A 13,590-nucleotide genomic window follows, 5' to 3' on the forward strand; every position below is an offset into this window, starting at 1 on the left:
ATGTGTTTGGTCTGAGGCCACATTTGAACTCTGGTCCTCCTGACTTCAGGCCCGGTGTTCTATCCACTGTGCCACCTAGCTACCCCCAAGGCTAAATTTATTTTTAAGAACTATGCCTGAAAAGCAAATCCTTTGGCTCTCATTGGCCAACAATGGGTCCCAGCCCAAGCCTCACTTGGTCACTGTTTGGGCCCTGATTGGCTCAGAGTGAACGTAAATAGCAATTGTTTCTGTTTTGGCCAGAAATCCTGAGGGTCTTCCCCCCCCCCCCAATAGAATTTTTTTTTTTTTTGACTAGGGAAGAGAGGCCATTCTTTGCCTCATTTAAGGACAAACAACAGCCAGAATATTACCTAGTCTTAATCACTGAATGGGCTAGCCTCAAACAGACCTGGGAAAGACCTTAGCCAAGGTCCCCCACTGCATCCTGGGCCATCTCCAGAGGTCCTGATCTTTATCTTGACACTAGACCAAGGTGGCTCTGAAGGAGAAAGTGAGGCTGGTGACTTTGCATAGCCCTGCCTTGCTTAAATCCAATTCACTTGCAAGTCATGGCATCACCTTCCGATGATGTCATAGTCCTTTTTGAGAATGAAGGACCACCACCACCACCAACAATCTTACGCAATATGATTTTTTTGGGGGGGGGGGGGCTAGGCAATGGGGTTAAGTGACTTGCCCAAGGTCACACAGCTAGTAAGTGTTATGTGTCTGAGGTCGGATTTGAACTCAGATCCTCCTGACTCCAGGGCTGGTGCTCTATCCACTGCACCATCTAGCTGCCCCTTGTGATATAATTTTTAAAAAGTCTTCTTACTAGCTACCATTTATCCCCGACTCATTCTGAACTTTTGCACTCTTGCCACTGTTTAAAGGACTAGAACACGTGCTCATTTTTTTCCAGTTAGAAAGTAAGTGCACCGTTGTGGGGGCTAATTCACAATTTTCTCTGTTTCCTCAGTGCTTGGCATGGTGCCTGCATATAACAGGTACTGAATATTTGCCTTTGCTTTTTAATTTACATATTTTTGGTTTTTTTGTTTTGTTTCATTTTTTTAGGCAATTGGGGTTAAGTGACTTGCCCAGGGTCACACAGCTAGTAAGTGTCAAGTGTTTGATCTGAGGCCCAATTTGAACTTGGGTACTCCTGACTTCAGAGCCAGTGCTTTATCCACTGCGCCACCTAGCTGCCCCTAATTTACATATTTTTAAAAAACATTGATGTTGGTTGGTGAGTTCCCCGTGTGTCCATATTAGCTATTCACAATTCAACAGCTATTTAATAAATGTGAGTTATATGCAGAAAACTGTGCTGGCTAGGTGTTGGAGAAAGCTAATGCCCTGAATTTAATTTGCTATGTGGAAAATTGACCACAAGGTGGCACTAAGCCTCCAGCCATTAATGAGAAGTTTATTGTCATGGTCTCCCATGACTCTGTTTATGGGGCTCGCACCCTGGCCAGCAGGGGTGGCCATTATTTCTCGATCATCAGCAGTGCTTTGAGCAGAAATTGAGTTATGGAAGGAAATGCTCAAATTCAGAAACAGTTTGAAATTTAGTATTAATTTTTTTTTTAAATATGCTTAACTTGACCAATGCTCCTTAGACAGCTATCATTTTGTGATTCTGATTCCCAGCCTCAGGTGCCTCATCTGGAAATAGTCAACATGACATGCCTAGCCCTTCTCACATGGTGATTATAAAGACCTGACGTTCACATTCTGTGTTCTAAAATTCCTTTCAGCTCTGATCTTCCGTGTTCTAAGGGCCTTCCCAGTTCTGACATTCTTTGTTGTAAGGGCCTTCCCAGCTCTGACATCCTGTGTGCTAAGGGCTCTTCCAGCTCTGGCATTCTGTGTCCTAAGGCCCTTCTCAGCTCTGACATTCTGGGTTATAAGGCCCCTCCCAGCTCTGACATTCTGGGTTCTAAGGGCCTTCCCAGCTCTGACATCTTGTGTTCTAAGGCCCCTCCCAGCTCTGACATTCTGGGTTCTAAGGGTCTTCCCAGCTGACATTCTGTGTTCTAAGGCTCCTCCCAGCTCTGATATTCTGTGTTATAAGGCTCTTCCCAGCTCTGATATCCTGTGTTCTAAGGGCCTTCCCAGCTCTGACATCTTGTGTTCTAAGGGCTTTCCCAGCTGACATTCTGTGTTCTAAGGCTCCTCCCAGCTCTGACATTCTGTGTTCTAAGGCTCCTTCCACTTCTGACATTGTGTGCTCTAACATTCTAATTCCTCAAAATTAATTGCTTGGTTTTTAAAGTTCCTTGTCTTGGGCCTGTTGGACATTCACAGTCTGGACAGGTTGTACTAGACAAGAACATGGGATTTTTCGCCACTTGGTTATTAAGATCGTAGAGACGGAGTTGGAAGACCCCTCGTGACCAATGGTCTCTGTTACCCATGTGACAAAAGATCTGTACCTCCGGAGCTCAGAACTAGCAGCAATGAGGAGGTGCTACAGGGGGGCAGGCAAACTTGGGCCCTGTATGAGGGCAAAATTTAATCAGCTATAACGGTGCAATGACCTACCTTGACAAATAGTGAATTTCCCATCCCTGACTGTGTTGTTCGTGGGGAGGTTGAACGCCTTCCTGTTTTTGGAATTGAAATTGTTCCAGTTCCTAGAAAAGGGAGTGACTGGCCCCAGGCTGAAGAGCTGGTAACAGATGCAGAGTTTGTTCCCTGCTCCTTTGACTCCAGAGTCTCTTCTTTCCAGTAGACAATGCTTCTCCGACACATTCATCATGTAACTGAGCAAGTCTCCACCTCTATGAGGCTCAGATTCTTCTGTAAAATGGAGGCAAGAAATAGTTCTTATTCATAGGGAACACTGGGAAACATGTAAATCTTACAACATTGTCTAAATTAAGGTATTGTAATTATTATCATTATTCTTCTGGGTCTGGGAAATCAGAGGGTCCCATCAAGGCCTGATAAAGACCAAATATTCCACCGTCACCCAGAGCAGTCAGGGCTCAGCCTTCCTGGGCAGCATCCTTTCCACTGTCATGGTTACATTCACCAGCACGAGCCCCCACCTGGCATTCCCTGCGATGATGATCCTAAGGGTTTCTTTGTGATTGCAGACCGGGATGCCACGTAGATGATATTCCCAACCTAGAGTTGTTTCTACAAGCTCTGTACTTTGAAATGTCTCTACCACATTTTACTACCTTACTTCCTGATCTTAATCCTGATTGAGAACTAGTCATTAAGCTGCTGTTGGGTAGAAAGAATGCTGTTGGCTGTGAAGACAGAGGACCTGGGCTTGAATTCCTCACTACTATGAAACTCTGAGGAGATAATCACTTGCCTTTTCTGGGCCTCAGTTTCCTTGGTAAAATGAGGCTGGACTCAATAACTTATTCTCCCGGGGGTTTCTGATACCATCAATTTGGAGTCAAGAAGAGAATCTGAAGACAACTCTGCTTAAGGGCCTGCCTGTTAACTCATATGTCCGTGGAGGCCCCAATTTAGGGATTTGGTGACACGACCTCACATGATGGGTAAACTCCCTGATGGGAAAAGGTGTGATCTTGAGCTGGTACCCTCTCTGTACCTCAGTTTCCTCATCTATTAAATTAGGTACAGGCACATCACTTAACCTCTCTGTGCCTCAGTCTCCTCCTCTGTAAAATGGGTACAGTAATAATAGTCCCAACTGCCCAGAGTGGTGGTAAGGATCAGATGAGTTATTTGTAAAAATAAATAAAATTGGGTTGTCAGGCTGCATGCTCACTAGTGCCTCTTTCTGGCGTTAGTCAATCAAGCATTTGTTAAATAGCTCCCATGGACTAAGCTTGGGGGAATATGAAGGTGAGCACAAAACAGACCCTGTACTGTAGGATCTTACATTCTAATAGGGGAGATAGCACGTACATAGACAGAATGTGAGCAGAATAGAAGCATCCAGGGGCATAGAAGATAGCACATTGAAACGTTCTGTCTTCAAGTCAGAAACACCCAAGTTTGAATCCTGCAGGCTCCAGGAACTTGCTAGCCATATGACCCTGGGCTAGTCACAACCTCTCAGCCTCAGTTTCTTCATCTGTAATATGGAGGGGTTGGACTTGATGGCCTTGAAGACCCCTTCTGGCTTTAAATTCATGATTGTAATGCAAAATTGTGTTGGGAGGGAGGGTGCTAGCAGCTGGTGTGGGAGTGGGGATGGTAGGTCACACAATAGAGAGCAATACTTGAGCCAAGTTTTAAAGGAAATTGGGATTCCAAGAGGAGAAGGGGGAGAACATTCCTGGCATGGGGGACAGCCAGGGCAAAGGCTTGGTGGTAGGAGATGCAGTATCATGGGGAAGGGCTCTCAACATGTTAGGTCTGTTTTCAAAGTCACTTCCCACCACATGGTCACAGTGCCTGAAATGCTGCCATCACAGGAAGGTTTCCATTGGGTCTCCTAGAGTGCATTTGTTAGTGTGTTAGACTTGGAGTTAGGAAGTTGCCTCTGATACTGACTGGCTGTGTGACTGTGGGCTGGTCACTTAACTTTTCTAAATCTGTTTCTTCACCTGTATAATGAGGGGTTGGGGCCAGATGGCAGCCGAGGTCCTCACCAGCTCTAACCCTCTGGTCCTTCCTGGACACTATTAGCAGATGCCCTAATCAGATGGCAGAGCTGTGGACACTAAGATAAACTACCTCCTGGGGACCCACGCTTCCCCACCTCTCAAGAATCAGAATCAGCGGCAGATAATCATTGATCATTAGAGCTGGTAGGGACTGAGGAGCTCATTAGGCTGACCTCAGTATTTTGTTGTTACGTCGTGTCTGATTCTTTGTGACCCCATTTGGGGTTTTCTTGCCAAAGATACTGGAGTAGTTTGTCATTTCCTCCTCCAGCTCATTTTAGAATGAGGAAACTAAGGCAAGCAGGGTGAAGTGACTTGCCCAGGGTCACACAGCTAGTAAGTGTCTGAAGCAGGATTTGAATTTAGGAGGAGGAGTCTTCCTGACTCTAGGCCCAGCGCTCTATGCACCAGCACCCCCTTGCTACCCATTAGATCTGGTAGGGACAGATGAGCTCATGTAGAACAACCTCTGCATTTTGGAGAAAAGGAAACTGAGGCCCAGAGATAGCCAGGAACTTTCCACAAATCACCCAGCAAGCTGGTGGGGAAATTGCCATTATTTTAGAGGCAGCTATGTGGCGCCGTAGTGCACAGAGCACTGGGCCTGGAGTCAGAAAGACCGAGTTCAAATCCAACCTCAGACATTTCCTAGCTGTGTGACCCTGGGGAAGTCACTTAACTTCTGTCTAGTAATTATAATAGCTAGCATTTCTATAGCTACTACTATGTGCCAGGGACAGTGCTGAGTGCTTTACAGGTATCTCATTTGATCCTCATAACAACCCTGGAAGGGCAGCTAGGTGGCACAGTGGGTAGATTTTTGGCCCTGGAATCATGAGAACCTTGATTAAAATCCAGCCTCATGTGCTGTGTGACCCTGGACAAGTCACTTGACCCTGTTTGCCTCAGTTTCCTCATTTGTAAACTGATCTAGAGGAAGAAATGGCAAACCACTCCAGTATCTTTGTCAAGACAACCCCAAATGGGGTCACAAAGAGTCAGACATGATTAATTAACAAAACAAAACAACCCTGGAAGGTAGGTGCTTTTATTTCCATTTTACAATTGAGGAAACTAAGGCAAGTTAAATGACTTGCTTAAGATTATACAGCTAGGAAGTGTGTGAGGCTGGGTTTGAACTCAGGTCTTCCTGAGTCCAGGCTTAGTGCTCTATCCACTGCCCAGTTGCTGCCTCAGTTTCCTCAACTGTAAAATGGGGATAATAACAGCAACTGCCTCTCAGGGTCATTGTAAGGATCATGTGAGATAATTTTTTTTTTTGAGATAATATTTGTAAAGCTCTTAGCAGGTGCTTGGTACATAGTAGACACTTAGCAAATGCTTATTTTCTTTCTTTTACTACTACTTTTCCTCAGTACCCGATTTGATTCTGTCTTGAGGGGAAGAGTTGGAGTCCAAGGGCCATGCTAGCCCCAGAGAGAACAACAAGACATGTCAACATGCAAAGGTAGCCACAATGCTGGAATTAAGCTAGGAGAAGGGGGTTAGATTCCTCCCTTTAACATTTACTGCCTTACCTATCCTTAGCAAGTCACTTTTGCTTGGGTCTTAGTTTCCTCATCTGTAAAATGAAAACAATAACTCATGTTTGTAGCACATTAAGGCACCCTAAAGAGTCAGAGAATCCCAGAATTTGAGAGATGGAAGGGACCTCAGTGTCCATTTAGTGCCCCAAAGGAATCCCCCAAATGTTTAACAAGTGGTCTCTGCCTGAGGGCCTCCTATGAGGGAGGCCCATCGCCTCTCTCTCTCCGGGTGAGCCCTGTCCACTCTGGGCAGCTGAAAGTGCTGGATAGCTTGTCTGGTTCAAGTCTACATTCTTCTCTTGGTATTGTCTGCCCTGCTCCTGGCTCTGCCCTCTGGGGCCAAACAGATCAAATCTCATCTCTCCCCACAGGACAGACCTTCAAATACTTAATGACATCTTTCATGTCTTTTCCTCCCACCCCACAAGCCTTGTTTTCTCTGGGATAAACATCCCCTCTTCCTCATAGGACAGCCTCAAGGCCCTTTCTCATCCTAGTGACCCTTTAGCTAATCAGTGACCTTTGTAAACTGCAGTACCCAGTCTTGACCCCACTACTCCAGCTGTCATCTGCCCAGGTCTAAACACAGTGGGACAATCTTTTCTCTCTAGATCTCATTAGCTTATTTAGCTGTCATATCTCACTATAGTCCCTTAAAAACCTCAGATATTTTTCAGAATTGTTGTCTAACACTGTCCTTCTCCACATTATACTTGTAAAGTCAATTATTTCTCCTACCAGATTTCATCTTGTTTGACTCATCCCAATAATCTAGCCTGTCAAGATCTTTTTAGATCCTGAATTTGTCATCCAGTGTGTTATTTAAAAAATTGTAGGAGCATGTTTTATATGCCATTACCCAAGTGATTAAATGTTTGACAGAATACGGCTAAGTAGAGATCCCTGGGGAACTCCACTGGAGACTTACTACTATGATATGATCGGCTGTACTTTGAGACTAGCTAACATCCAAGTTCTAAACCTTGTTGTATTATTGTCTAATCCATATATCTTCACTCTCACCTCAAGAATAGTATGATTTTTTTTGTTTTTTTTGTTTTGGTTAGGCAGTCAGGGTTAAGTGACTTGCCCAGGGTCACACAGCTAGTAAGTGTCAAGTGTCTGAGGCTGGATTTGAACTCAGGTCCTACTGACTCCAAGGCTGGAGCTTTATCCACTGAGCCATCTAGCTACCCCAAGAATAGTATGATTATCAGTTATCAATGACTTTTCAAAAATTAAATTATATCCACAGCACTTCCCTTATATTAAGTAGCTTAATTTATTAAGTACTTAAATAGTAAGTACTTTATAGTTTGGTAATCCTCTCTATCAAAAAGAAAAAAAAGCAATGAGATTAGTCTGTGACCTGTACTTGCTGAAATCATGTCTGCCCTTTGTAATCACGATTTCCCTTTCTAGACGTTAAGTATCCATCTTTAAGGATTCATTGTAGAATTTTCCCAGGAATCAAAGTAATTGTTCTCTTCTTCTTTTGAAAATTAGGACCATTTCTACTCTTATCCAATCTTATGTCTTTACCTCTTGTTTTTATGACAAGCCTGTGAGGTGGGTAGTACAAGTATTATTTACCTTGAGTATAGCAACAGTTATAGGTAGACAAAACTGGTGAAAGTCACCAGCTCCATCCAGCCTGTGACTTGTATGGACCATAACTGGCATACTGGCAAGAGATAGAAAGTCAAACTGTAGTTCAATTAGAATCAAGACCATTTCTGAGGGGTAGCAGGAGAAAAGGCATTTGGTAGATTTAAAAGGCCCAATAGTCTATCCAGCTATTTGACTGGCTGCTGCCCTCTGGGGTATGCATCACAAAAGAGCTATAATAATCCCAAGGCTATAAACTAAAGCATTATACAATACTGCCCTCTATGGGAAAGAAGAAAAACTACATTGTCCCTTAGTGGATGACAGCAGAGTCTCATAACAGGGAGCAACTCAGTAGTGTTAGAGGACATTGGTGTCTACACAGCATCAGTGGTAGGAGTTGCCCTGGCCACCACATTCCTTCCATGAATGTATATTTCCTGGTCTCACATTCCCTGTGGGTGGTTCCTCCTCCCACCAAAGGAATTAGTTACTGATAAGGAGGAGCATTCCTGTGTAGAGGGGAAAATCATATGTATATTATGCTTTCCTTAAATGTCTTCCTTTGAACTAACTAGTTCTCCAGTTGGCCTAGTTGGGTGGAAAGACCCAACTACAAAACACATTCCAGCTCTGGCTATGGTAGAACAAAGGACATGGACCTACAGTAGCATATAAGGGCCATATGTGTATAAGGATCAGACTTTCCCTTGGTCCCAACTAGTCCATTTAAAACCAGATTTCTTGACTCCCAAGTCCAGCATTTTTCCCCCCCTTATTCCATCTTGTTTCAATTTGTGCCACACTTTCTTCAGAAGGCCAAGAAAGAAAGTAACATTTAAATAGGATTTTTTTGGCCCCTACCCCAGCCCCATGATAAAGAAGCTACCACTTGAATGAAATAGGAGCTTTATTGAATATTTGCTCAAATTCTCAGCCAAGGTCCAAGCCGTAAGTAACATCTCTGCGGTGGGTTATTTAGTCACTCTCAGCACCATAAAATGGACTGGACAAGGGGACCAGAAGGGTAAAGGCCAAGTGTGCCTCGATCTAAGATGTCTCTGAAGGCAGACACCATACCCCATTGCAGATTAGGATTCAGTCCCCTGATCGGAAGAGACATGGCCGTTGGCCATCACTGTAGGCTAGAGATTGTCCAGAAGACTAGATGGATAAGACAGTAGTGGAGAGAACTCCTGCCACCACCCCATAGATGGGCATCAGATAGGGCAGAGAAGAGAGCAGGGAACGACCCATCATATGATAAAGTTCCACCATTTGTAGGGTAATGGTTTCCGGCGGATGTTGAACCAATAGTAGGCATCCCCCTGATCTCCTTGATGACCGAAGAATTCCCTGATGAAAAGACAATTCAGGCCCAATGGCTCTAGCAGGCTCTGGACCTTTTTCTCCACACAGCAGACTCCATCGACTAAGGGTCCGAAAGGTTTGGGGATCCCAAGATAAGATCCTAGGACGATCATATTCAACTATGGCAAGAAGAAAAAGAGAAGGGTAGAGACTCAGCAGCAGCATCTGGGGTCAAGAAGCCCCAGTCCCTACACCTAGGAGACAGTCTATGCAGCAGAGCATTGAGAAGGAAAAAAAGATCAGTAGCACTGAGGGTCTAGGTCACTTTCAAGGAAAAAGTTCTAAAAGAGAGGAAGGAAGACCTATTATAGACAGATACAGAATCAGAGATAGAAGAGACCTTAGTATCCATTTTTGGGGTAACTAGTGGCACGATGGATAGAGTGCTGGGCCTGGTGTCAGGAAGTTGTCATTTTTCAGTCATGCCCAACTCTTCATGGCCCCATTTGGGGTTTTCTTGACAAAGTCACTGGAGGGGTTTGCCATTTCCTTCTCTAGCTCATTTTACAAATTTGGAAACTGAGGCAGACAGGATTAAATGACTTGCTCAGGGTCACACAGTTAGTAAACATCTGAGGCTGGATTGGAACTCTGGCCCCCCGACTCCAGGGATGTCACTCTGTCCACTGCATTAGCTGCCCCAGAGTCAGTAAGCCTTGGTTGAAATCTGACCTCAGGCACCTATTTAGAGAAACTCTAGGTACTTCAAGTGTTGGGAGGTCACCTGTTGGCAGGAGACAAGCGTCTGAGGGCCATCCCAGGGTTTTGTTGAGTCTTCTTTGTCTGGGTGTCCCCCAAGGTTCTAGCTTAGGCTCCCGCCTCTTGGGATCACTAATACCCAGCCCTTGGTCTCTCTCCTGGGTTCTAGTCCTGCCTTACCAATTGCCTGCTGGACATCTCAGACCAGGCTCTTTCCTGGGCCCTCTACTCTCCTTCCTTTCCATCACTCGCTCAGCGATTTCATCGGCTCCCGTTGTTCATCTGTCACCTCCATGCTGAGGATTCCCAGATCTTCATGTCCAACCCTAAGCTTTCTTTGTTGTGTCTGACTCCTCTCTTGTACTCACCCCAAAAGTCCAATCTGTTGCTGGATTCTTGTCGTCTAGATAGATGGAACATCTCTCATGGATTCCCCTTCTCTCTACTCACATATCTGCTACCCTAGTTCAGTCCTGCATCAGCATCACCCCTCCTCTGGATTATTCAAATAGCTTCTAATTAGTATCCCTGGCTCAAATCTTTCTTGCCCAAATCCATCCTCAGCACACCTGCCAAGGGGATTTTCCTGAAATGCAGGTCTCCCATGTCACCTACCTCTCCCACCTTCAAACTCCAGTAGCTCCCTATTACCCCTAAGATCAAATATGGATCCCTCTGATTGTCATTTAAAGGCTCCTTACACCTTACTATGCATGATATAATCCAGCTACCTTGGCTGCCTTAATGTTCTTCATGCATGATCTGCCATGCTTTTGTCAGGGTCATCCACCATGCCTGGAATGCTCTCTCCTCAACTTGCCCAACTTCCTTGGAGACTTAGCTCTAAACTCATCTTTTGTAATGAGGCCACTGCCTGTCCCTACAGATAGGTGGTCCGATGGATAAAGAGCTAGGCACAGAGTCAGGAAGCCCAGATGCCAAATATGGTCTACTGCCTGAACACCCCTGCCGTATTCCTTACCATGTTTGGGAAGAGATGCCCTGCTCGGAGCACTTCTTTTTTGGTGGTGGGATCCTGGATCCAGCCCAGGCGAAACAGCTGGGGAATGTCAATAATGTCTCCTTCCGAGAGCCCCAATTCTTCCTTCAGCACCATTCGGTTCCAAGTGATACAAGTCTTGACGTAGGGAGAAAGGAAGAAAAGCGTCATGATGCTAGAAAGGGAACTTTGTCACCTAATCCAACCTTCATTTTGTAGATGATCCAAGGCCGGGGAAGTCAGGATTTGAATTCAGGTTGTCTGGTTTTAAATCCTACGTTTTTCCAACAATCTTCTTGAGACCCAAATAGGGATTTTTTTAAAATGCTACAGACTCTCAGCATGTCAGAGCTTAGAAAAGATCTTTGTTAATAAATCCCATCTAACTTGTTCATTTTAAAGAATGAGGATGCTGAGGCCCAGAAAGGAAATGGGACATGCCCATATCATACGGTGAGTTAGTGGTAGGCTGAGGACTTCAACCCAGATCTCCCGACTTCCAGCCTTTAACTTTGCTGCAACACACCACCTTTCAATAGAGGGGCAATGATTTTATCTGGAAAGGGGAAAAAATAAAAGGTTCCCATATCAGGCTTATAGCAGGCAATTCACATTTGTGGAATTTGTTTCCAACTCCATTTTTAGCCTTTATCTTCAAACTTTTGCCCTCTGTCAGTCTTACAACACAGGCCAGGGTATACGATATGGAAGAGAGAATTAAATTCTAGTTTCTATCTAGAATTGGTGATCAAGGGACAAAAGGTGAGTTTGTGGGTTCTGCCAGCCCCCGACTCTGACCCCAGCCAGGCTCGGAGCCACCCAGCCCTGCCAGTCTTTCTCCTCCCACCCTCCCCAATACCTGTACGTAGTCATTCTGCCTCTGCAAGAGCTTATCAGCCAAGATCTCATTGATACTCATCCTCATCCTTTCTGTAGGAAAGATAAGACAAGGTGATGAGGACAAATGTTACTGGCAGCCATCCGAATCACAAGAGGGGAAGGAAGTGGGGTGGGGAGGGGCACGGACAAGGCTGGAGGGGGTCCTCAGCTGTTCATACACTTGTTCCCCTTCTTGCCCACAGAGGTGTGGCCACATCCTCCTGTCTACCAAGGCCTGCAGGCTCCTCTTCCCGTTTTCCTGTGGGATCTCATTCATCCTCATAGTTTCAGTTGCATCCATCCATGGAGGCAACACGTCACCAGCCCCCATGTTCTCCCACCAATGCCTGCTAGCCACATCTACTCCAATATCCCAGCGACCATCTCAAATATAAACTCCTAGAGGGCAGGGATTATTTTACTTCTGTCTTTGTGTCCTTAATGCCTGACATACAGTAGGTGCTTAATAAATGCACGTTGACTGACCTTAGCTCATAGCATCCAGGCCAGCAATAAGTAAAGGTATATCTTAGGATGCCCATTAGACACTTCTTCCCCATGCTTGTGAGCCCAGCGCTGTGTTGGGGGAACTTGTGTTGTGGGTAAAGCTGGCCAAGATGAGGGGGGATCAGAGGAAGGGAGATACCAGCATAATAGAGCAGTTCTTCTTCCACTGTGTCTAACACAGAGGCATTCCCATGCCCGTGTCTTTGCTCCATTTTGAATAGCTCATAGCAGGCACTGGGACTAGCCAGGAGTAGCCGGAAGCCCTAGAGAGATGAAAAGGACAGAGCAATGAAGGGCTGTTTGACCGTGGATCCCATTTGTGGATTTTCAAGGTTTTCAGTGGGATGAGGACATTGTTGAGGGCATAGAGAGAGAACAGATGTAGCCACTAGCCACTAGCCACTTGTACTGGGGTGAGGGGCAGGCCATTAGGTCTGGTGGCTACTACTTAGATTAGTACCCAAAAGGTGCTCAAGTCTGTGGATTTGATGTTGTGAGGAAGAGGTTCCCATTAATCCCCTCACCATGGATCCTGGCAGACTAGAGATTAAGAGTCAGATTATAATGAGAAGGCTGTGGGTATGGACCTAGACTCGTAGTATCCAGAGTCTCCATCTTTTTATTGAGTTTCGCCCTTAGAAGGGCAGGGAGATTGAGGCGAGCAGTACAAATGAAGGGATCCCAACCTATTTAGGGTCATATATCTATGGCCATTTGAGTTCAACATTCATTTTAAAGAAGAGGGGAAATGAAATCCAGAGAGATTAAACCAATTCGCCCATGGCCACACAGCCAGGAATAGTAGAGTCAAAATCTGAACTTGGCTTTTCCAACTCTGTAGCTATGTTCTTTCCACTGGACCATGTGGTCACTAGCTTCTTCTCCTAAGGGGTTAACTTCAAGTCCACTTAGATACTCACTAACATTGTTCAAACCTACATCAGGTCCTACCCCTTCCCACACACTCCCAGCATTAGCTGGGCCAGACAGACCAGACATTTCCCACCCTCTACCTTTCCATCATTGGCAGGGACGAAGGTCAGGAATTCTTTCACGTTGCCCTCCAGAAGCCATTCAGAAAACAGTTCTAGGGGGTCTTGCATATTCTGGGCATAGATGAATGTCCGTAGCCTTTGGTTCACTTCTGTGATGTTTTCCCTAAGAAACACAAGAGTTAAGTAAATCTAGGAGGTATTTAAGAGGAGGGAGGTAGGCTGAAGGCCAGCGGGGCCAAAGGATGGGAATCCTGGGTCACAATTCAGCATTGTGCCCATTTCATTTTCCATTAAAAAAAAAATCTTTTTTGTTTTTAATCACTCCCCTCAGTCTGAATATTCTGTTTCCCTTCCCAGAGGGCCGTTCCTTCTAATGAAGAATGCAAGGACAAACTAGG

General features: G+C 45.2%; 1 protein-coding gene across 1 annotated transcript in view; it reads right to left on the bottom strand.

Annotated features, from left to right (window-relative positions):
- Positions 1-8,997: 8,997 nt before the first annotated feature.
- LOC114028491 (protein-arginine deiminase type-4-like) overlaps positions 8,998-13,590 on the bottom strand; it is a 30,172-nt gene continuing 25,579 nt past the window's right edge. The window contains exons 13-17 of the mRNA XM_027842750.1: positions 13,211-13,355; positions 12,337-12,460; positions 11,671-11,741; positions 10,794-10,949; positions 8,998-9,231 (exon numbers count right to left, since the gene is read on the bottom strand). Of these exons, the coding sequence (XP_027698551.1) occupies positions 8,998-9,231; positions 10,794-10,949; positions 11,671-11,741; positions 12,337-12,460; positions 13,211-13,355 (730 nt within the window). The remainder of the gene's footprint in view (positions 9,232-10,793; positions 10,950-11,670; positions 11,742-12,336; positions 12,461-13,210; positions 13,356-13,590) is intronic.

The sequence above is a fragment of the Vombatus ursinus genome, unplaced genomic scaffold, assembly GCF_900497805.2.
Source record: "Vombatus ursinus unplaced genomic scaffold, bare-nosed wombat genome assembly UNPS02014884.1, whole genome shotgun sequence".
Lineage (NCBI taxonomy): Eukaryota > Metazoa > Chordata > Mammalia > Diprotodontia > Vombatidae > Vombatus > Vombatus ursinus.